The following is a 25,232-nucleotide window of genomic DNA, read 5'->3' on the forward strand; positions in this document are numbered from 1 at the left end:
GACCATCCACTTGGTTTTTGCCAATGTATACTTCCATGTTACTGGTATAAAATAACTTAGCATCAGGCAGTGCAAATATTTCCATACCGTGTCTATTGGGTTTGCTTGGTATGTACTGACGGAACGAGCACCGTCCTCTAAAAGCCCCCAAATTTTCATCCACGGTTGCGTATTGTGAATGAGAGAAACATTTGAAGGGTCTCGGGAGAAAATCTGAATGTCACAAAATATTTTATTGAAAAAAATTAATTTTACAGTTAAATACCGTGTAAAAACTAGAATATGTGCCTGATATATTATATTCCAAAACATTTATCATTAACATTTACTACTAAAAACTAGTACTTAAAATTAAACCAATGAAACAAACAGTTTTTGTAAAAAATAGGAAAACATCAGTCAGTGTCAATCTTTTATGGAAGAAAATCATGAAAGTCCAGGTGCGTTTCTTTTCTGAGTCAAACGTTTCTTCATTATAACAGGCTGCAATTCCTCAAGATTTGAATTATTGACAGTTCCTTTGTTGTTTTTTTTATTTTCATTTCATGAGGTATACTAATGTACATTTCTTTTGCTTTTTCGGATTCGCAAAACTTTGACAAAAACATTATGTCTTTGAACTTGTCTTCGTTAATAGCAATAAAGTTGAAGTAGGATTGCATGCGACTTTTTAGCTTGAACGGATGAACGGATGGGGTCTTTAAATTTGCTACCATTATATGAATCTCGGTGAAATACAGTGCCAACGTGAGTATTAACACACATCACCTCTTTAATTTTTTGCATAGCAAAAGGAGCGTTTTTGACATATCTATCGTTAAAAATTTAATCCATCCCTTGATGAAACACTGACATACTGAAATTACATTAAATGGGGTAGGCTTTGTGCGACAAGCTATAATATTTTGCTCCCAATTAGCAGGCGTTTCCATTCTTTTTTTAAGGTTAATAAGGCCAATATTTTTATAGCACTCAAGGTACGAATGGCCTCTAACGGGATATGCTATTGTAATGGATTGAAGACGTTTTACTACTGATACCATGTAATGAATACACCTTACCACTGTATAGTTTTTGTTTTGTCTACCTGCTCCGTCACAGAAAATGTGTAGATGTTGAACATTTGGAGACAAATGATGCATAATAAAATCGAAAAGAAACGAACTTCATCTGATCCCTTTTTAGCAATAAACTCTGGATATGTATAAAAATAAAAATCAGCGTTTGATAACACATGGATGTTAAAAGAGTAAATCGAGAGCTGTCGGCGGTAATATACATCATTGGTGGAGATATTCGACAAGGAAACATTTTTTTGAAAGTCCATAGTATATAGCTTCATAATTCTTTTCGATTCGTGTCCTTCTTCTGCTTTCCTTTTCTTTTGCTTTCCTTTTTCCTGCCATAAAACGGTTTAGCCCTACGAAGATGGAGCTCTCTAAGTGCTTTTAATTTGGTTATTTCAGTACGTCTACTTTTCTGGTCTGTTCCAACTGCTTCCACTTTTGCAGTAATTTCGTCACATTGACTGCAGGTATCCGATCGCGGATAACCGAAACTAATGTTATATTTTTGTCTAAAAATTTCTCTGTAACTTTGATAAGAAATTTTAACTTCCGGATATTTTTCTTTAAACAGAGAAAACATTTTCATTATATTTGAAGTTTCAGGCAAGTAGGTTTTACCTTTATTATCATGTAAGCTATAGTGACTATTCTTGATTTAAATGACTGGATATGCTCGTGAACACTATTAATACTACTAGGCTTCACTTTTTTATAATTTATTCCGCCCCCTTTATCTTTAGGAGCCGTGCCAGACTGCTTTAACTTTTTCTGTAATGCCATGAACTGCACGAAAAAACTTGGCACAAACTTGTTCTTCTTCGTAATGTTTTTTCTCATCCTCAGCATTAGCAGTTGACCTTGGCTGAACTCTGACCCTGTACATATAGGCTGCATCATGATATATTGCATCATGTACATTTTTGGTCCTAGATCGCCGCCTCTGTACGTTTACTAATGATATAAGAGAACACAATTACGCATTTTGTTCATTATGAGATATCAATGAATTAAATTCTTTGTCTATTCATTTCATTTACTGTGTGACAACACTTCAAGCGTTTGCATTTGCAGAATTCACCAAACTCATGTGACTGAAGCTTCATTTTTTTTTCATGACTTCGTATAACCTGCCCATTTTCACTCTCTTTTTAGTGGATATGTTTCCACTATCTGCCATAATTGTTTTAAATAAATTAACTAATCAAACAGAACTGCACAAGCACGTGGTTATAACGATGTATTTACTACACTGACACGACCGTTTGCAAGACAAGGATGCCAATTACATTTTCTGGCGCTGCTGAGTGGACATTCAGTGTTTCAGCCGTTTACGCGCGGACATGCACGGTTTTCTACCGATATAGGGTATTTAAAAACTGTAATAACTCGTGACACGCACTGTTTTCTTCCTTATTTGAAATATCCAAACATAGATATTAACAAAACTTACTAGATGGCGTACTTAACTCAATTTTAGTTAATTTGTGACATTCATGGTTTTCTCCCGAGACCCTTCATTTTTTCAGATTTTCGGTCCACTTGGTAATAAGATTGGCGCCACTTATTGGCGCTAATTTATCCAAACTAACTCTATCATACCTTGTATTGATATCATCAGTTCGCATGTATCTTAGTAAATTTTTGAATCTCTTGATGTTCATTGTCATTCGGAAAACCTCCAGACCAGTGCCGTCCGTTTTCCACAAGTCTGTTGTATAAGGGTGACTTGCCTTTCTTACACCTGCAAGATATAAGAGACCTAAAAGGGCACGAATTTCATCCATGTTTGTTGGGTATATATCTCGATCGCGACTGAACTTCTGCTTTTCTGTTTCTATTTTTGTATTGGTCCCATCAACAATTATTTTATCAAATAGATTGTTCCAGATATCTAAAATATCGGTTTTCTGTCTGACACATTGTTTTGAACCCGGAAGCTGCAGAACAATATTTTCACTTCGAGTTCTGACGTTCTTAGGGGTAATATGCTTAGCCCATTTTGTTTTATTATCTTTGCCCAAAAAATATGGACTAATGGCAAAATCTGCCTCATCATCTAAATCCTCATTTTTCTGTTCCGTATCGCTTCCCTCCAAGTTTTTTTTTCTACATGATCTTCTCCCGATTCCTCTTCATCATCATACTCATCACCCGTCGAAAATTCTTCAAAAAGCGCTAACAATGTTTTTGCTCTTTTTCATAATCCATATCTCAAAAATAAAGTTTTATTATAAAACAATTACTTACAAGTCACAAAATTCTATTACTTCTCTAGACGCACACGGTCCACTGCACCGGTTTTACAAATTACAAACTTACAGTTGGAGCATCAACGCTGCAATGATATACAATCGATAAATATACCTATCAAAAGAAGGTAAAGAGCCGGCAAAACTTGAAAGCTTCCGATTGGCTTTAGAATTGACCGTCATTGATTCCCACCGGTCTCCTGGACAAGCTGCGTCTACTGAAAGTATAATGAGCAGTGTAATTTATTAACAGGTTGATTGCGTTCCCAAAGTGGAAGATGCTGCTGTTTTCAACTTAATTTTTTTTTTATAATGGGAATTAGTCTATTTTATTCTAATAGCTCAGGGAAATAAAAAACATGTTAATTGTCGAATTGTCCAGATACCTCTCTGCTAAATAATTATACATAAATCATAAAGTAACAAGATCATCTGTTGCAGAGTTAATGCGACTTGAAAATGTTTATTCAATACTTTTAAAACTTCACCTAACTTATAGAGCCGATCATCTTTATTACACTGCTCATTATTACAAAAATTAATGCAATGCCTCAATAAAAGGAACCTGTCTCGTCTCATGGTATTCGTAATTATCTCATTCCTGAACATGGGATCTTTTGACCAATACATATTTTCCAATAAAATCCCTTATAAAAAGGTATATAAAAAACCCAGTCGGGCTATCGGGCTAATACATATTTATTGCGGGAACATCAAATATCTCATAAGTAGATGAACACCACGGCCATGACTACCAGCATAGGGAAAACAATGTGTTAGAGAGAGAGAGGCTGTCATGACTATAGGAATAGGGAAAACAATGGGTTAGAGAGAGACGTCGCGCGATCGGTGGGTCGTATGGTGCGCGCACCAGATGTGCGGTCGGTACCTTAATTTTTCGCATTTGGTGACGTATTTGCTGGCCGAGCGAGTCGCGCGATCGGTAGGTGGGTCGCACGGTGTGCGAACCAGATGTGCGGTCAGTACCTTAATTTTTCACGCGATGCATCGGGATCCCGTAGATAAGAAGGGCGCGGCTGTTTAACAGGCGTCAAATGAAAGCGTTGGTGGCACACAGAAGCCAACTGTTAATTCTTCTTCTTTCAACGTTTAAAAGTAACTATCAATTCGTCTTCTTTTCCATATAGTGCCTAACAGAACGTGACATTCGACGCAGGACGTGGCAGTCGATGCAGAACGCGACATTGACGTGACATTCGACGTGAATGACGTAACATTCGACGTGAAAAGCCAACTGTTAATTCTTATTCTTTCAACGTTTAATAGTAACTATCAATTCGTCTTCTTTTCCGTATAGTGCCTAACAGAACGTGACATATCAATAAATGCCTTATTTCAAACAAACAGCGGTCAAACATATTTAGTGTACAATGATAATTCATACACTGAATTTAATGAAGCTGGAGATGTCTTAAACCGTGGTCCAATAAATTATCTGTTCCCCGGAATACCAGATAAAATAACATCAGCATTCCGGTACACGGATGGGTTTATTTACTTTTTTCAAAACAGTACCTATTATAAGTACAGCGAATACACACGTAAAGTTATAGCAGCAGGAACGTTCAGTTGGGAACTTTTTGGGATGCCCTGCCCTGAAAACAGTCTATTAAAACAATTAAAAACTTTGTTGTTAAAGTGATAGTTCTTTTAATAAAAAATTACATTGTTTATGTTGTTGTTTTATTTAAATTCCAAAATTCAAATGGTCAGCCGCGCCCTTCTTATCTACGGGATCTCGATGCATCGCGTGAAAAATTAAGGTACCGACCGTACATCTGGTTCGCGCACCGTACGACCCACCTACTGATCGCGCACCGGCGACGTCCGATGCATCGCGTGAAAAATTAAGGCACCGACCGCACATCTGGTTCGCGCACCGTACGACCGACCGATCGCGCGACGTCGCCAGCACGCGACGTCTCTCTCTAACCCATTGTTTTTCCTATTCCTATAGTCATGACAGCCTCTCTCTCTCTCTCTCTAACACATTGTTTTCCCTATGCTGGTAGTCATGGCCGTGTTGTTCATCTTCTCTCATAACTATTTATACATGTTGAAAAAAATGTTTAAGTTCGGCTATATCGCAGTCAACCCAGGAACGTATGCGTGATTTTGATCGATGCATATTTAAAAACATTACCCTAGCAAATCTATTTGTTTCATTAACAATATTCTGTAAAAGCTCATCGGTTACAAATAACTTGTAGGCGTATATAGGATTTTTTATTTCATTAACTTAAAATTTAATATAGACAAGTCTTGATATTGTTTCAACTCGCCAGCCTTATTGCCACTTTCATCTATATCATGCCACTCGTTTTCAACATCATTTTCAGATTCGTACATTTTTTCTTTCAATTTCCGTTTAATTATTTTTATCGAATAAATGACTTGTACTTACATCACTGTACGATTTATCTGAAGAAAGAACATAGTTTTTGTCTGGACAAAAACTTTTGGACATGTTTAGGGTAGTAAAACACCTGCTATTGAAATACAAACGATACTAAACGTCTTGCTTTCTAAGGCATATGAAACTCTGGCTAAATAGTTGATTTTCACCCTTTCCACAATATTAACTTCAAATAAAAATTTATTTTCTTTTTTACAGTTGTTACCAAGAAACAAGCTAAAAACCTTATAGACGCAGGAGCCGATGGTTTGCGGGTGGGCATGGGTAGTGGAAGTATTTGTATAACACAAGAAGTAATGGCTGTTGGACGACCGCAGGCTACTGCAGTCTATAAAGTTAGTCAATATGCCAAACATTTTGGAGTACCTGTTATAGCTGATGGCGGCATTCAGTCTATCGGTCACATCACAAAGGCTCTTGCTCTTGGAGCTTCAACAGGTAGGATTTAAAATGATTATTTTATTTTTTTGTAGCTAAAATTATTTAAATTTTTGAATTCTAATTATTCAAATATTCCAGTTATGATGGGTTCGTTACTGGCTGGTACTTCTGAAGCCCCTGGTGAATACTTCTTTTCTGATGGTGTGAGGCTTAAGAAGTACCGAGGTATGGGAAGTTTAGAAGCTATGGATCGTAAAGATGCTATGGGATCAGCGATGAATAGATATTTCCACAAGTAAGTTACTTTTTTTATTCCATTGGCATAGTTATATTATTAAAAATACTATTTTATTTAACTAGATAGCTGGGATGGTCAATGTTGCATGTCCTAGCGTGTTGCATGTCAAATCCAAAATTGAAAGGGATTTTCAGCGAATTTGAGAAGGTCAAGATAGCATCTAAAAATATTAAAACTGGAATCATTATACACTAAAACTAAACAAAAATTAAATACTCTTGAAAAATTCAATGTTATATACTCCATATTATGAACAAACTGCGATTTGATTTATATTGGTGAGATAGAAATCTGTTGAGCCGCATCATATCACACAAAAGTGATTGTAAACTTCTCAATCCTTTATGTGCCCTAGTAGAACAGGTTGCTTAAAATAACCACAATATGAATTTTCATGATCCAAAAATATTGAACACTAAGAAAAACAAGTTTTTACAAAGACGAATTACATTTTTACGTATTGTAATTATTTCTTTTATTGCATTGTAGAAATTCTTTAAAAAGGAAATAAATTGCTCGAAATCCTCAATCTTCAAATAATATTGAGCTTTATTTATGTCCCAATTTGACTTCAATACCCAACGAATAAGTCGATTATAATAAGATAAGATAACCGCGTCGATTATTGCGCCGAGCTTTCGACATCCTCTTTGATGTCTTCTTTAGGGCTTTCGAGGTCTCAGTCTCCCGAGCCCTCAGACACTACTACACTGAACACTAATCAATGCATTACTGCTACTGGGAACAGAGGACGGTTCATTTTTACAGTCGATAATGACGTGATTTGGGTGGTGGTTAGTGTGGGGATTGGCGCGAACATTTTTGACAGTAGGATTTTGATTGGCGGGTGGAGCGGACGATATTTTCTTTATGAGTGGTCTCCATGTCGAAGATAACCGGATGCCATCATCTCTTCTATTGAGGCAATTTGGCCTTTTCAATTTCTATGGCTTCTCGGATAATTCTTGTTGAATCGGAATTACGAACAGAAATTGAATGTTCATCAATCCTATTTTGGATTCTACGATTTATTTGGCCTATATAAGATTGGGGGCAGTCTGCACAAGGAATTTCATAAACTCCCTGTTGTTCATTTGGAATGTTGTCTTTGATTGATTGGATATGAGATGAAAGTTTTTGTTGGGGGGTAAATATTGTCTTTATTCCTCTTGATTTTAGAATTTTGACGATTTTGTCAGTGACACCTTTGACGTAAGGAAGAAAAACTTTCGTATGATGTAACCGTATTGATCGGATTTTCGCTGTAACCGTTGTGGATGAGGGCTTGTTTTAAACTAGAGAGCTCAGCGGTCTACTTGCATCATCGCAAAGGCGTATTGATGTGGAGACAAGGGTGTTAATGACTAAATTAATTTGTGAAGGTGGATGATGAAAGTTGGCATGGCAAGTAACGATTGGTTAGGTGGGTTTTCGATCAACAGAGTAATGAAAACCTTGGGATTGGTTTTTCTTTATGATAACGTCGAGAAACGGTAGGGATGAATCAATTTCCACCTCCATCGTGAACAGTTTACATTAGTTGCATTGGCTGGATAACATGACAGACAGCGAGGACAGACAGCGCAGCGAGCTCATTTATTATTGCCATTAGTAATTTTTTTTCTATCTATTCTTATTAGTCTCGTATCTAATAATTTATACTTCAGTAAATTATATTTATATATGTTTTACATTTCAGCGAAGTAGACAAACTCAAAGTAGCTCAGGGAGTTAGTGGCAGTATTGTAGACAAAGGATCAGTATTGCGGTTTTTGCCTTATTTACAGTGTGGTATTAAACATGGATGTCAGGATATTGGAGTGCGATCATTGAATGAGCTTAGGTAAGTTAATTTGATATGTATTATATTGTTCATTCAAAAGTAATCATATAATAATAACAAATCTGAATCACTTAAGCAAAGATAACCTAGTGGACGAGCCATACAAAAATAAACTAATAACGAAGTGGAAGATAGATAAAAGAGAGAAACAACTTTGGTTAACTAACATTTTTGAGAGATCAGTGGCAGAGGGTTCTGTAAGAATTTGAAGAAAATTGGTACATTGTCAAAAAATATTGAACGCTGCTAAAGAATGTAACAGTCAACAAAGAAACGATGACTAGAAAACCTTATTACATAATATATTTAAATTGGATAAATTTACTATAACATCAGATAGTTCTAACGTTACGAATAATTTTGAAGTTGTAGTGGCTTGAATGGGAATAATTGTAGACTATTATGTATTACAAAAAATTAGCGGACACTTTATCATTCATCAGATATTTCTAGCCACGATTGAAAAGATGGACTGTTTTTATTCCCATTAATTAGTTAGATGTTCATAAGGATATTATTTCGAACATATTTGGATGTAAGTATGTACTTGTATAATGACACTAACTTTTCTAATCAAGAAAGAAAAAAATTCTAAAAAATATGAAAAATTCTTGGATTTTATGAAAAGATTTCTAGAAAATTCGTATGCCATCTCATAAAATCTACATTAAAACACGATCTAAGCATGGGTTTCGTTTGTAACATTTTCAATAAAAATAAAGCAGAATGGAATTTTCTGAAACAATATGTTTTAAGAGAGGTTTTCGGATTGTGGCCAAGTTAATTGCCACAATGGCAGATATTGGAGTGATACCAAAAGTGAAATCAAATAGAGGCCACAATAAGGAATGGCATTTGTGCCAGTCGAGGAAGAAAAAAACTGAAGAAATCGTATATTTAAAAATTCTAAATGGTATATGAGGGGTAGCTGATGACAATTTCATGAAGACGCACAGAAATTTTGCACAATCGTAAAAAGTGAAAAAAAAAAAATATTTTTTGCCTATAACACGTTCCTTATACATTTTAGATATCTAAAATCATTTTAGATATCATTTGAGCTCTCAAAGCTCAAAATCAGGCCCGTTTCAAACTGTTTTTTAATAACAAATTTAATAAAATTTTGAAGTTTCTTTTTAATATACCTTAAAAATGAAGCTTCAAAGAATCGCTTGCGATTTACAAAATATCTCTAGAGGGACTATTTGGGTTGTTTAATTAATCGTTCTCGGCATAAAAAAATTTAATAACTTATAAACTATTCGGTTGATTTGTTTGAAATTTAGCACACATTAATTGCCACAATTTTGAGTAGTTATATTACGTGTCATTATGCAAAAATTTTTAAACATTTTTAAATTACTGCACAAATAAGGGTTTTTTAAAATTATCTTTTAATATTTTTTGAATTTAGAAATATTGTCAATTGGGACTTTCCGAATTATGTAAATTAGTATATTTGAGGTATTAGTTTTAAGTAATTCCAATGAAAAGAAAATGTTTGATTGAAATAACATCATGGGAAATCTGTTTACCTGTTGTTCAAGGATTAATTTTTGTTATCAACAAAACAGGTCATTAAAGGTAGAAAGTATGTTGTCTCGTATGTTTTGTAAAAAATTATGGAATTTGAAAGTAGATTTTTGAGTAGTAGGTTTTTATGTTTTGAATGGGAAATAGAGACACGGTTAAAGTTTTGCACGGTTAAAAAGAAATTATGGAAGGAATTGGCAGGTTGGAGGAAATATTTGAAAGCCGAAAGGATCGGGATCTGCTGTTTGACTTTAAGGGAGAGAAGATCGAATCCAGGAGAAGAAATATAGAGCCGGTAGTTTTTTTTTTTGAACGATGAAAGAAAATTTTAATTTGTGGAGAAATCGTGTAAATGAAAGTGAAAACAGTGCTACTATTTCAATCCTGAGTTGGAGAATTGGCAGTATAAAAAGTTTGCAGTATTTGTAAGTACAAACAAATTACTATTCCTCGGGAGATTCATAGCTAAGGAGAGTTTGGCAGCTAAAATGAGAAAGAAACGTTTGTTAGGACATTTCGGATAGACAGTCCTGTTTTTATTAGCAGAACTAGGAAAGGAGTTTTCGCTGGGAAGCTAATTAAAATTAATCGTTTTATAGTATAATTTCACTATTTGAGAGAGTGAGTCATCGTTTAAAGACCCAGAAATGCGGAACGCTGTTTGGAAATCCAGTGACGTACACTTACTTTTATTTTAACGTTAATTATATTTTATTTTTCAAATATTAATGTTCGAAATAGGCCACAATATATTTATTTACAAGTTTTTACTGACGTTTCGATCTCTATATCCAAAGACCGCTTTCAAAGATATAAATGATAGTTATATTTATTTTATTTGTTTATTATTATATATTTTTATAATCTTATATTGTTTATTTTCTTTTTTTTCTATCTTTAAAAACGGAATAGAGATCGAAACGTCAATGTATTAAACATGTAAATAGATATATTGTGGCTTATGTCCAACCTTCTCCCTAAAAATACAGAATGCCACAAACAAGCAGCTATAGAAAAATAAATATATCTGTCATTTGTATGTTTGAAAACGGTCTCTTTATAGAGATCGAAACGTCCGTAAATTAAACATTTGAATAAATATATTGTGGCTTATTCCCAACATCATTTCTAAAAATACAGAACGACAAGCGAAAAGCCATAGAAAATAAATAGTACTATCATTTGTATAATTGAAAACGGTCTCTGGATATAGAGATCGAAACGTCAATAAATAAACATATGAATAAATATTTTGTGGCTCATTCCCTACATTCCCCTAAAAATACAGAATGCCAGAAACAAAAAGCTATAAAAAAGAAGTAATTTTGCAGAAAGTTTACTGATACCAACCGGCTGTCGCGGAAGTTACGCTAAAACGTCTTTTGACGTGACCCGTCCTTAAAGAGTTACACATCATCATCAGTGGTGCTACAGCTCTAGTTGAGCCTTGACCTTCCCCAGTCTATTTCGCCAGTCGTTTCTGTTCATCGCCAACCGTTGCCAATTTGCCGCGCCGATTTTCCTTGCGTCCTCGTCCACACCGTCCCTCCATCTCAGTCGTGGTCTGCCTCTACTCCTATTTCCCACTGGGACCGATAATAGAGTTCGTCTGGGTGGGTAATTTTCATTTGCTCTTGACAATTAAAGAGTTACACAATGAAATTTTTTTAAAACAAATTTTAAGACAGTTTCCACACCACCCCAGAGGTATGTCTTGTGGCGCGATACTTTTTTTAAATGGGTGTTCGCCAAGAGCCATATTGTCTTATTAAATAAAATGAACAAAACACTTAAACAGTATAAAACAAAACAAACTACTATGTTCTCTTTTTTTTTTTGTTTTTGGTTTTTTATGCTGATGTTCTTATTAAACTATTAAACTATTAGAAAATATTATTCGCTGTCGAAACCTGAAGATGCAGTGCTGCTATCGCTGTCATTATCTTCACCACCTGGTGTAATTATAATTGGCTCTAGTAAAACTTTTATATAAGTGTCAAGTTCCCACATACGATGTTCTTCTTTAATTATGTGGCCTATACATTTAGCCCATTTCTCTGGAGTTACATGGAGGATTGCTTGAATCAAAAGTTTCTTAATTTCGTTTAATTTGAACGTTTTGTTATTGCGTGCTACTTCTCCTTTCACTTGCTCCCAGATAAGTTCAATGGGATTAAGTTCGCAATGATAAGGTGGTAGACGCAGAACTTTGACACCATAATCTTTTGCAGTTTCATCTACAGCATATTTAAGATATTCAATTTTCCTTAACCGTGCAATGTCAAGGAGCTAAATTTTGAGCATTGATTCTTCGTATGCAATCTTCTTTTCTGTAAGCCATTGTTGAATCCTCCCTTTCAATTTCTTTAATAATCACCTGTTTTTTTCGACTCAAATTGAAGAAAACCATCATCAAGAAACCCTGTATCACTTCCTATATGGGTGACGATTAAACGCCGTCCCTTTCCTGATGGAGCTTTCAATCCTGTATATCAGCCTTCTATAAATGCTTCGCGTTTACTTTTGACATTTAAATCTTGCCAAACTTTTCCAACTGTATGACCTTTTCCAACCTTGGTTAATCCAGGTTTCATCCAAATAATATATTTTGCATCCAGTGCTGCGAATTTTTCGTATTTCTTCTAAATATTTTCTTCTCCACAGAATAATTTCATTTTTTTCTAATAGCATACTTTTTCTGTTGCGTTTTACGTATCGAAAGTTCATTTCGTGCATGGTCCTGATTAAGACCCTACGAGATATCTTGGGTAAAGAGTCATCATTTTCGAGCTCTTGAGAAATTTTTTTCAGTGTTGGAATTTCACTCCTAAAATAAAATGAATGAATTTTTCGACGTATAATATTCCTTGTCTCGTCATCCAAAACAATGCTTTTCCTACCTCTAGTTTTACCTTTTTCTTGCTTTTTATTTTCCGATGTATTTTTAAGTACACGATAAATACAGCTAACGGATACTTTTGTTAAACTGCTACAAATGTCGACCGCTTGGCTAACGTTTAATGCCATTTTTCTGCCGACAATTCCTTCATAAACGTTTCGTATCATTACCTTCTCTTCGGACGTTAACATTTTCCGTCTCTTTTGCGGCTTTTCATTCTTGGAATCAACATCAGAATTTTGCTGTCTTCTCTTGGAACAACTCGGTTTTTCGTCCATTGTATTTCAATAATCTGGATATATACTATATATACAATAATTTCAAAGAATATAACTAAATATTTACTATAAAACGACAAGCTATAACACACTCTTATTATCAATAACACGTTTTATCAATACTACAATACAGTATTGATAAAACAGTATTGACAACAATAAGTTTACAAACTTATCACATAAAATATACTCACAAAAACACATGCACTATTTACCCATAGAAACACCAATGTTTTCTTCGTTCATTTATTCGGCAAAAAATAATAAAAACTAGTTTTACTGCATGTCTGGATCCGCATTGTAAAACCGAGTTCCCTCGCTAATTCCAACATTGCCAAACGATTGAAAAATAATGTTTTAAAATATCGATTTTTATTTTATAAATTTAAATACGTAACGAAACGGAACATATAAATAAAATTTATTTTATTACAATTTTGTGGTTAATTTTTACTATTGAAAAAATCATGTTTTTTGGTATTTTTATGACGGTAATAATCGCTGCGTGGAAGAATACAGGTTTTGTATGACCATAATTACTACTTGTGAACAAAATTTGGCTACACTGTACGACAACTCCTGGTCAGTTTTTCTATAGAGAAGCACAAATAAATATACTACTTTATATATTCTGTAATTTCTTATGAGGAAACGCAAATTGCAATCGAGAAAACAGGCAGTTTTCGAGGGCCGCTGTGTACATTTAAATTTGAGGATATTCCGCGTTTAAACTATGATATCACTCTTCTGAATTGAGGGTTTCTACTATAGTAAAGTACAGAGGCAAATTGTTGAGACGAGACAATTAATTGAACTAAACTTTTATGATTTTCTTGTGTTAATTTTATATGTAATAGCTATATAATTTAAGAAAACATTTATTTCCAAGGGATTTGTTTATTTGTATGAAAATGTTCAAAGATATTTTATCATTATATTTTAATTTTATTGCACACATTTGAATTCCTTTATTTATTTCCCTCTACTCCCCTTGTTATCGAACACTATATAAGGTAAAGGTATTTCTGGGCTCAAATAAGAACCCTGAGATAAGACAACATAATTATTAATTTGGCGTCTGTAATAAAAATTAATCACATATTTATAATAAAATTAATTAATTTTTTTGGTTTGTTAATTAAATGTTAATTAATCAGATAATTTGCTAATTGATTCCAAAATTACAATATCATAATAATATTAAAGACTTTTTTACGATCTACAACTTTTATTTAAACCATTTTTCTCTAAAATGTATAAGAAACGTTTTATAGGTAAAAACTATTTTTTTTTTTAATTTTTTAAGATCGTTTAAAAAAAGCAAAATCAGCTGTACATCTTTACGGATTTTTCATCAGCTACCCCTCATATATCTTTTAGAACCTTCAAATATCTGTAGAAGATTTTTAGATGAAATCGATGATTTTTTCACAGATAACTGGTCTTTCACAACGCCAAATTTATAGACATTATACGAAAAAACACAAAATTATGTTTCCATCATTTAGGTTTAATATATCCTGTGATAAAATTAATCTTTTGCATCTCACTCAAAACTATCCTGTAGGAATTCCTTACCTGTACATTGTTTTTTCATTATTGATAATTATTGAATATATTAATATTATTTTTAATTATTGAATAAATCGTTACTTCTTTCTTTGTGTATTTTTGCGTAATTTTGTCATGTACAGCAATAAAAATTGTCGTAATAAAGAAATAATTTTAGATATTGAGATACAGCGGACGCCAAATCTGAAGAACCAGCTTACAAACCAGATTTCGGTTACTTAAAAGTCGACACGCCCACTTACTCTTTAAACCTTATTCTGGCTTACTGTCAGTAGCGTAACTACTTATCAGTAACGATTGTCTTAAACTATGCACGCCACTGTTTCACAATGTTCGAAGTAACCTATGTACCAATTGTATGTACCGGTGTGCGTTCTCTAAGTATCATAAATGCGCGCCATTGGTTCTTCATAGTTGGTGACTACTGTATATTACTGAAAACTTGTTTGTTGTAGAAAATAAACTCTTAGAAAGTTCTGTATAATAATGCTGATCACTATTTTTTTATTTATATTCCAGGGATAGCATGTATACAGGCCAACTTCGGTTTGAATTAAGAACACATTCTGCCCAAGCAGAAGGAAATGTGCACAGTCTGTTTTCGTACGAAAAAAGATTGTTCTAACAATTCCGATGATCTTCCATAGGTTTCAAACTACATCTGTTCAACACTGACAAATTATACGGAGGAGAAAAATTCCTCATTATATTACTTTATCGTGTTAAGTATTTTAAATTAGAATATGATTAAATCTAGTACATTACAATTTTTAAGGTGAATTTCAGAGTCTGAATCACTTTTGAATCTGTTTTTCAATAGTGTTATAAATTTTTTAAATTAGTCTTTACATAATCCCTTTACGTCCGGTTCCACCAACGTGATCTAAGTAAATTCTTACCTAAGTTTTGGTTAATCAAAAAATTTCTTAGTTGTAATTTGCGTTCCACCATACAAGTTTTTACTTAACTTAACCAAGAAAAAACTTAAGTTCTCAGAAATACCAGCTTTGCAAAATTGTCAGAAATTCTTAAATTGTTGACTCGTTATTAATGCACAAACAACAAAAAAAGAAGAAAAAGAAGAACATTTGTATCATTTTTGATGCTGTGTTCAATTCAATGTCATTTCAATATTTATTGTAAATGTAATTGGTGACCTGCATTCTTGTATATTTTGATATTTTATATTGTAGCTAGTGTAAAATAAATATAATAGTTTAAACTATAGTACACACTATATTCTATACATACACGATAAACTATACACTTCGGTGGAATTTACAACAAAAAAAATATAAAAATAAAAATCCTATCGACACAAAAACATCTACGTACACTATATATACACTATAAACTATTATATACTATATACTACTTTTATACTATAGATTACTATATTACGATATACTATACTATAGATTAAATAAGAATATAAAAATAAAAAATCAAATTAGACCGAAAAAATGCGAGTTAACCTAACATCGATGATCAACAGAAGAAATTTAACCTCACTTATGTGTCAATATAATATGTATATGCATGCATTGAAATTAATCTTCTGTCATATTATGACATATGCGTGCTCCAACTTTATATTTTAATGCATGCTCCAACTTAAAATGTTTGCTGAAGTCGTCATAGTAGGTGACTTAAGCTTAAGCAAAAATATTTGTACTTAAGTATATATTTTTAGTAGGTGGAACGAAACTCAACGGACTTATTTCTTAAGATCAAATTTTCACTTAAATCGCGTTGGTGGAACTGGGCGTTAGTTTAGTGTTATAAAAGGGTTATTTAAACATCTTATATAAAATGATTTTGTTAGACACAACTTTGATGTCAACACTAAATCAGTACCATTTATTTTAATATCAATTTAATTTATGAATTTAAGAAAAATAACTTTTTCGGTTTATTGTTTTCATTATTTTCATTTTATCTTTTTATCTGTTCTTTATTTGGTTTGACTTGTCAATATTGTTCTGAAGCTATTTCCTTGTGACATCTTAATACAATTTACAATTTTTATTGGGAATTAATCACAATTTGAGTTTAAAATATATTTAATTTGAAGTTTCGATTTCCACTTCTGATTTATGGTTTTAAAACGATTTTCGAAGTGAAAATTGTGGTTAGTTACCAGTAAACATGGTAAATTCGAATTCTTATTCCATTTTTAAATTTTTTTAAATATGTAGATGATTTTTGATAACTAAAGTTTATTTCTGAGTTAAAACAATGTTGAGCATTTCATAATCATCATTATTTTCCATTTTTGCATCAATGGTGCAATCGTCGCATCAGAATATTCTCTTTCTCATACAATATAGCTCCCCCATAGTTTTTTACTTCAGAGACCCATTATGATGTATAATTTTGTTCATTTTAGAGAACTTTATGGTCTGAAAATGTTTATCTGGCGCTTGATGCCTGAATGCCTTTTCCATCAGCACTCTACTTCCATTACTAACCACTAGGATTTTGTCAACTCACTACGAATACATCCAAAATCATCCAACATCGTTTACGTTTTTCTGTACAGACAAAGATCCTACTTTAAATACTGCCCGATCAGCCAGGCTATATTTCCGCAATGTGAGGTGCAGAATATTAACATGTAGCCTGTATGATATAACAGATAACAAAAAAAAAAAACATTGAAATTTGTTTTAGTTTAATAAAAGACCCCAGACTAGACCAATCAAGTTATTAAAAAATAGCCTTTTTTCGCCACGACTGTAATAGACTGGTTTGATAATGGAAATGTGTAGTATGATATATTACAAAAAGATTGTCATCTAGGAATTCATCAATTGTTTAGTGGAATTATTTTTAAATAAACAACCAAAACGTCAAACTCATTATTTTGCTCATAACTTAAAACTTGTCTATTTAGAGATTTGACGACAACAGAACACTTTTTCAGAAAAAACTAAAACTAACTTAATTGGCCTAGACAATTGTATGCTCATAACCTATTCCCATTATATTAAAGGATATACCATACTTATTTTTTTCTGACATATCTCGATGAACGTACGGTTTCCGATTAAAATGGTGGCACGATCAGGACTTTTATCTTAGAGAGCATCAACTAGGTTTTAGTAGGAGTTGCATTCACTATCTAGGTAAAACATTTTTGCTTTTTATGAAAACCAAATACACAGTAAGCGCCACGCTAGTAGACATATGGGCACATTGGTCTGATACAGTCCTGGACCCTTCCCCTTGTTGCACTTTTATACCTAGAAGTTTAGACAAGGAAAGAGAGAGGACAGGTAACTCTCATTTAATAAATCTTTGAAAAGTGGAGCCAGTTTCGATGTGACCGTCATGTTTTGGTGCCTGTACCTTGCCCATTACTACCTATCGCTGGGTTACCAGGTCTACTGATTTTTCAGTAGATCTACTGATTTTAACTTACTGATTTACTGAAACACTATATTGATCTACTAAAAAATATGTAATGATAAAATCATATTCAAAAAGTGATCATTATGTCAATTTTCAATTATAAATTTTGAAAAAAATCTATTTATTGATATATATCCATTATTCTCAATCTGTCGAAGAAATAAAATATGGCCTGGCAAACTTTCTGGTGCCGGTTTGGCTTCAGTCACTTCCATACGATTACGCGTCCCCTCCCTTTCCTTGTCTAAGCCTAGAAGTTCATAAAAGTAAATAATCAGACTAGCAAAAACTTGTTTAATTAGTTTAATTGAGTTCACTGTAGGTCGAGTATTTGTATTAAAACATCACATATTTGTTTTTTTTTGATATTCTTTTGCTCGTAAAACCTATCAGAAAAAAATTCTAATTTAATATACTATTGTAACTTCACAAAAGGCGTCAATTATTAATAATACTTCAAAAGTTTGTATTGTATATAGGTACTATATATTATTTCAATAAATAAAACATATTTTCGAGGTAATATTTTATAGTACATTACAATAAGTAATTAAGAATGTGAAAATAAGCTTTCTGATCTGTGTATTTTTTGGAACACAAACAACGAAATTCTTTCAAACTAAAAACATAATTCAATAAATATAAAATGATTAATAAATATAAATAAATAATACAAAAGAAAAATTTTTTATGGAGAAACTATTTTGTATAGTTTCGTTTGCCATGTGCTCCTCAACAGAAATCAATTACAAATGAAATGCCATGCACCGCCATCTGTGAGCGACGGCTGAAGGTTACATGTAAGAACGGGCCGGATTATCCCAGTACATCAAATAATCCTAGCGATTAGGTACCAATGTGTCTACTAGCAAAGCGCTTACTGTATAAAAGTCGAAGATCAGGTGGTACATATCAAAATTAGTCCATATTGATGAAAATAGACCAATGAACTGAAAACACTTTCGTTATTTTATGTGATAATTTTATTTAATTATTGCTGTATCCTAAATATGAACTAATTATCCAACTCCATTGCGTTCTGTAGATAATGTGTTCTTATCTAGGAAACCCTACCTAGATATGGTGATGTGTAGTTTTTGGATACCGATATCTTAATATATTCGTTACATCCTTTATTTGCTATGTCGTATATGAGGATATTTGATCAGTTGTTTATTGTGTACTCTGATAGAAGCCTTCTTAAGTCAATAAATCAAAAGTTGTCTTATAGTTAATCTATTTTCTAATAACGAAGCTGCCTTGTAGTGCCTTTTGGTAGTCGCGTTGTTTGTTGTTTCTATCTTAATATAATCGTTATCCCTTCCCCTTTCATTTAACGCACCACACGCTCAAATCGAACCAATAACAACGGAGATATGATGTAATGCCCTTTTGACAATGCGCCATGTTTGTTTTTCCGTCATTGTAATAGTTACTCTCTTCTTTCCAACGAGGCCTCAAACGTCACGATCGAGTTGTGTGACTTTGCCACCAATTTGCGTAGCGGTGACGGTCGCAAAAATCTGTCGCGTATTCAATGGTTTTTCCCCATCCAAAAAGTGCACAACGTCGCTAAAGAAGTTTTCATTAAAAATCTAGTTCTTTTTTCTGGAAGCTGTCTACATCAATCGTAACAATTGGTTTATTGTATATCTTCCATTATCTATCAAACAAGTAATCGGGAATTCGGCATATTTGCTATATATAAGTTCTCCAAGTACCCCCGATAGATCTATTATTCAGTCCTGGTTAGTCTTGTATCTTGGAAAAAATAAAAACAGCCAAAATCAAATACCTCGGTCACATCGTGAGGAACAGTGAAAGATATGGGTTGCTGCAATTAATTCTACAAGGAAAAGTAGAAGGAAAACGAGGATCAGGAGGGCGACGGATTTCGTATCACGTAGGCGAAGACGTACGTGGTTCTACACAACAACCACGAATCTTTTCAGAGCAGCAGTTTGCAAAATACAGATTGCCATGATGGTTGCCAACATACGAAACGGATAGGCACGATAAGAACACAAGAGTTTTCTGTCTGCGTATCCTTTTATTTTACGAGTATACAATCATTACCACAATAACAATTTACTTTTGCTAAAAAACACAAACAGAAATCTGTAAATGTAGATTTAAACTGGGGCTCTATGGTCTATGTGGATTTACCGAGAATGCGTCAAATATCGATTGCCACATTGACACCATCCGTCAGTCAATTAGCTGTCTAGTAAAGAAATATTACATTTTTATCTAGGTGGGCGGATTTTTAGCAGCTTTATCAATTGTATGTTGAAATGTAAAGCTGAAGCTCGATCAATCATTTACAAGTTTATAGTCATTCAAATCAGTTAACCAGCAGTTTTCTCAATTATTGTTCTAAAAAGATCTTTGTGTGCAGAAAAATGTAAGTATGGTTTATGTATGTATATATCGAAAAAAATTTATAATATTTTAACATTACTTAACAAAATATCTTTATTTTTGAGATAATATATATATATATATATATATATATATATATATATATATATATATATATATATATTATGTATTTGTGTACATATTTACCTGTCAGGTTAGATTGGTAAGATTTTACTGTTTGTTATTTTTATATTTGCTATTAAAAAAGTGAGGATTGATGCCGTCTTTATATATTACGTTAATCTATTAAGATTTTTACACAGTACTGTTACCTAAGTTAATACCGTTTTGTTTAAAGTTCGTAAAGTATATTATGTCTGACAAATTGTTTAATGCGTTAGGTTTCAATGTTCTGTGTGTTTCTAGAAGTACGCATTTTAGATTTAAATATTTACCTTTATTACTTACGCAAAATACGTTTTAAATATTTTGAAATTAGCTGTTTTTGCTCACCTCATACGACCGTTGTCCAATGAACATCAGAAGGGTCATAAAAATACTTGTTGGATCTCTTTTGAGATACCATACTAATGTAAATTTTTATGTTATTAACACTACTAATTAAATATTATTCTTTCCCGCCACTAAGCCTGCCCACGTATTCCGTTTTGATCTAAATAACTTTCCTAACTAGTTCTGGATTTTTCTTGGTGTTCAGGATTTTATTTGGTCCTGATTTTTTAGTGGCTGTGTTGGTTAATATTGCTGTTGGTATTGATATTGTTGTTGGTTGGTTGCTGGTAATATAATTACAGTTAGTTTCCATATAGCTGGTACTGTTTAATATGATTAACATTGATATGAAATATGAATGTTAATTATTTTCGACTTGACATTTAATTTCTTCAATATTTAAGGATTTCCACTTCATGTGTTTTTTAAACCTCGAGCGGACGCGCCTATAATTATCGCGTGAGTGGACGCGTGGTGCAAATATGCTATCAGCAGCAAATTAAAGTTCTTGAACTGTTTAAATGGCTTATAAGTAAATAAAGTTTTAGGAAATTGTTTTAAATATTTATTAAACGTATATTTTACTTAGCAAACAAATAAACAAACACTGTAAACATAAAAAAGTTAGTCACTTTCATCAGTTTCCACTAAATTGGTTTTACATCGGTGACAGGTAATCGTAGTTTCACTGTGCTCTTGACAAACAAAATTATCACATTTGTTACACAATTGTGACATAAATTTATTTTTCTGTCTTCCACATATGGCGCAACGTCCCCGTTTTTTTCTTGATACATCATGTTTTTGTGCCTCTTCTTTAGGTTTGTAAGTCGTTAAAATTAACTGAATATCTGAAGGTAACGACGACATTTTAGACCTTTTCTCTAAGTGAAATTTCATAAGTTAAAATGATAAATTTTTAAGAAAAATTCTTCTTGGCCTCTTTGCGGTGTTTTGGTTACTGTTATATAAAATCTGGGCATTTATTCCAGCAACATTGAAAAGAGCATAAAATAATGCTAAGGGCCACCTTCTGGTGTTTCGCGAAACAGAATATCCCCCACATAATTGGTCGACTGTATCGACGCCACCCTTGGTCTTATTGTAGTCAAGAATTATCTCGGGCTTTCCAGTTTTTTCGTCAATTTTTCCATCATCATGCATAGTAGAAAGTAATACTACAGATTTTGACTTTTTCGGAACGTAAGACACCATAAACACCTCTTTTTGAAAACCATGGCACGAAGATCCAATGGTTGTAATTTTTTGTTTCAAAAGTGAACATGCCAAAGGATAGCTGGTGTACCAATTATCGGTGGTCAGATTTCTATTAGTATCTTTTATATGCGCAACTAGTCTGTTTACTATATCAGATGGAGAGTTAGATTTACAGTAGGGCCCCTCAGGCTGTTTGCCACAGTAAACTTCAAAAATTTTTAAACCGTATGTGGCCGGTTTATTCGGGATATATTGGATAAAGCTGCATCGTCCTCTAAAAGGTTCCAGTTTTTCATTTATGGTTACATAGTAACTGTGATTATAATATTTCGTACAGTTGTCTTGAAACTTGTCTAAAAATACTCTAATTGCCGCCAGTTTATCCAATTTTTTACGTTGTTCTCGTGTTTCTTTATCGTCAAACTTTATACATCGCAGCAATAATTGAAACTGTCTATAGCTCATGCAGGCCCTCAACATTGGCAAACCTGTTCCGTCATTTTTCCACAGTTCGTGGACATTAGTCAAACTTCCTTTTTTAGTACCAATTAGAAACAATAATCCAAACAAAGCCATCATTTCAGATTTACTTGTAACTGCTCTTTCTCTGCTATAATTAACCCCCTTTCTCTTTTTTTCAATATACAGATTTGTAAAATGCACGATATCATTTATAATGCTATCATCAATTAATTTCGAAAAAGCCTCAATCTCGGTGGGAACGTTTTTTGCAGTCCCAGTTTTTCGGACCAGGATTCGTTGTTAAAAGATTTTTTGAACTGGTCTTGTTACCCTGTCCTTTCAGAAAGTTAGTTACCATCATAGCTATCTTAATTTTATTCACTGCCACCCTAAATAGTATGCTTGTATCAACACCATACCAATCTCGCAAGTTCTTCATGAGGTTCTTCCTGGACTGCGTTTGCCTGCTATTTTTCCTTGCATGATATTCTGTAGCAACCTATTTTTGGGACCCCTCATTACATGTCCGAAATACTCCAGCCTTCTCTGCTTGATGCTTTTTATGATCTCAGTAGTCTTGCTCAGACGTTCTAGTATTGTGGAGTTTCGAATCTTCTCCACCCAGGAAACTTTTAAAATTCTTCTATAGCACCACATTTCGAAAGCCTCAAGGCGATTTAGATCAATTTTATTCACAGTCCAGGACTCGACACCATAAAGTAAGACCGAGAACACGTAGCAGCGAAGTAGGCGGATCCTCAGTGCCAATATTAGGTCTCTGTTACATAACACGTTGGACATCCTTCTAAAAGCCGCTCCAGCCTGCTCTATCCTAGATCTAATTTCGCCGTGACTTTCTGCGTTACAATTTAATTGCTGTCCAAGGTAAACAATTTTTTCAACTTGCTCAAGTTTGGTATTATTTACATATACAGACGGTTTTATATGCTGTTGCTTACTTATTAAGAGTATTTTGGTTTTCCGTATGTTCAGATCCAGACCTGCCTCCCTACAACTCTCAACGACACTATCAAGTAGTGTTTACAGATCTTCTTGACTAGAAGCTAGGAGTACTGTATCGTTCGCATATCGCAAATTATTGATATACTCTGCACCATACACAAAAAGGAGAGATTTTTGAATGTTCTAACCACAGAGGAATTACGTTTCTAAATGCAGCGTATAAAATATTTTCCACAGTACTATGCCACCTTATGGCACCATATGCAGAACGGATAGTAGTAAAATACCAGGCTGGTTTCAGAGGTGGTAACTCGACAATTCATCAGATTGTAAACTTGAGACACATTTTAGAAAAAACCCTGGAATATGGTATAGATACTCATCACATATTTATAGACTACAAAGCAGCTTACGACTCTAATCTATACCATATACCATCAGATATCACCTTTTATTAGTTGTATATGAAGTGTTTTTTAAAAAATGTGATTTTTCCTCGAGAGTAAAATATTTTTATTTTTGACATTGAAAATCAATATAAACAAAATATGTTTAGAATTAAAAATAATTATAAAATGTTCAACATTTTCTCTGCAATGAAGTTAAAAATTTAAGTTTATGCACTAATTCAATTCCATAATAATTATAAGATTAATGAAACAATTATAAATAAACTTAAATTTTAAAATCTACTGAGAATGTTAAAAAATGTTAAACTATAATTGATCTAATCTATACTACATCCATAAAATTTTTCATATTATATTTTTATCGTATATATGAAGAAAGTAAGCTCCATTATCTTTAAAAAAATATATTTTATAAAAAAAAAATATAATTTACAGTCGTTGAGTTGCTTCAAATGTAGGCAACTAACAATTGTTCTAAGCATTGCGGGGAACTGAGATATCATTTCACTTAATATTTCGTTAAATAACGAATAAAATTCAATATTATTCAATATTGTTTCACGCAGTTTTCTTTTGCATGTGTTGGTAGTGAATAATTGTTAGTTTACAGGCAGACAGACATTACCGGTTATTCCTCTCTTTACATATGGGGATGAGATTAATGCATGTTTAACACAATCGTTTTTATGGCGAAATGTCGAAATTTGTTAAATATTCATCATCTTTGGCTCGACAATCCTCTGTGGATCTTGGCCTGCTCTAAGATTCGTCGCCATTCTGTTCGGTTTCTGGCAACATGTTGCCATCTTCTGATTTTTAATATCCGTAAGTCGGTTTCAACTCCATCTAACCACTTAATTCGCGGTCGGCCTTTGCTTCTTCTTCCTACAGGTGTTCCTGTGGTTAGCTTTTTAGCAATCGTATTTTCTGGCATTCGTATTATGTGTCCAGCCCATCTAAGTCGCTGTGTTTTAATGAACGTTATGACATCTGGCTCATCAAAGAGCTGATACAATTCAAAATTATATCTTTTGCGCCACTGCCCTTGGTCGTTTATAGCTCCAAATATTTTGCGGAGTATTTTACGCTCAAATATTCCCAAAAGTCTTTTATCTTTCTGCGTTAGAGTCCATGTTTCTGCTCCATATGTGAGGACCGGCCTCAGCAATGTTTTGTATATAATAATTTTAGTTCTTTGAATGTTTCTTGACTGGAAATGCTTTTGGAGTCCATAGTATGCCCCATTTGTAAGATTTATTCGTCTTTTGATTTCTTCGCTTGTTTTATTGGTAGCAGTCAATAGCGACCCAAGGTGTGTGAAGTTGTCAACACGT

The 25,232-nt window shown here is 33.3% G+C and overlaps 1 protein-coding gene across 1 annotated transcript in view; it reads left to right on the plus strand.

Annotated features, from left to right (window-relative positions):
* ras (Inosine-5'-monophosphate dehydrogenase ras) overlaps positions 1 to 20,610 on the plus strand; it is a 62,205-nt gene extending 41,595 nt beyond the window's left edge. Inside the window, exons 6-9 of the mRNA XM_072545855.1 lie at positions 5,952 to 6,191; positions 6,273 to 6,429; positions 8,132 to 8,275; positions 15,077 to 20,610. Of these exons, the coding sequence (XP_072401956.1) occupies positions 5,952 to 6,191; positions 6,273 to 6,429; positions 8,132 to 8,275; positions 15,077 to 15,182 (647 nt within the window). The 3' untranslated portion in view covers positions 15,183 to 20,610. The remainder of the gene's footprint in view (positions 1 to 5,951; positions 6,192 to 6,272; positions 6,430 to 8,131; positions 8,276 to 15,076) is intronic.
* The last annotated feature ends 4,622 nt before the right edge of the window (positions 20,611 to 25,232 follow it).

This window comes from Diabrotica undecimpunctata, chromosome 10 (assembly GCF_040954645.1).
Source record: "Diabrotica undecimpunctata isolate CICGRU chromosome 10, icDiaUnde3, whole genome shotgun sequence".
Classification (NCBI taxonomy): domain Eukaryota; kingdom Metazoa; phylum Arthropoda; class Insecta; order Coleoptera; family Chrysomelidae; genus Diabrotica; species Diabrotica undecimpunctata.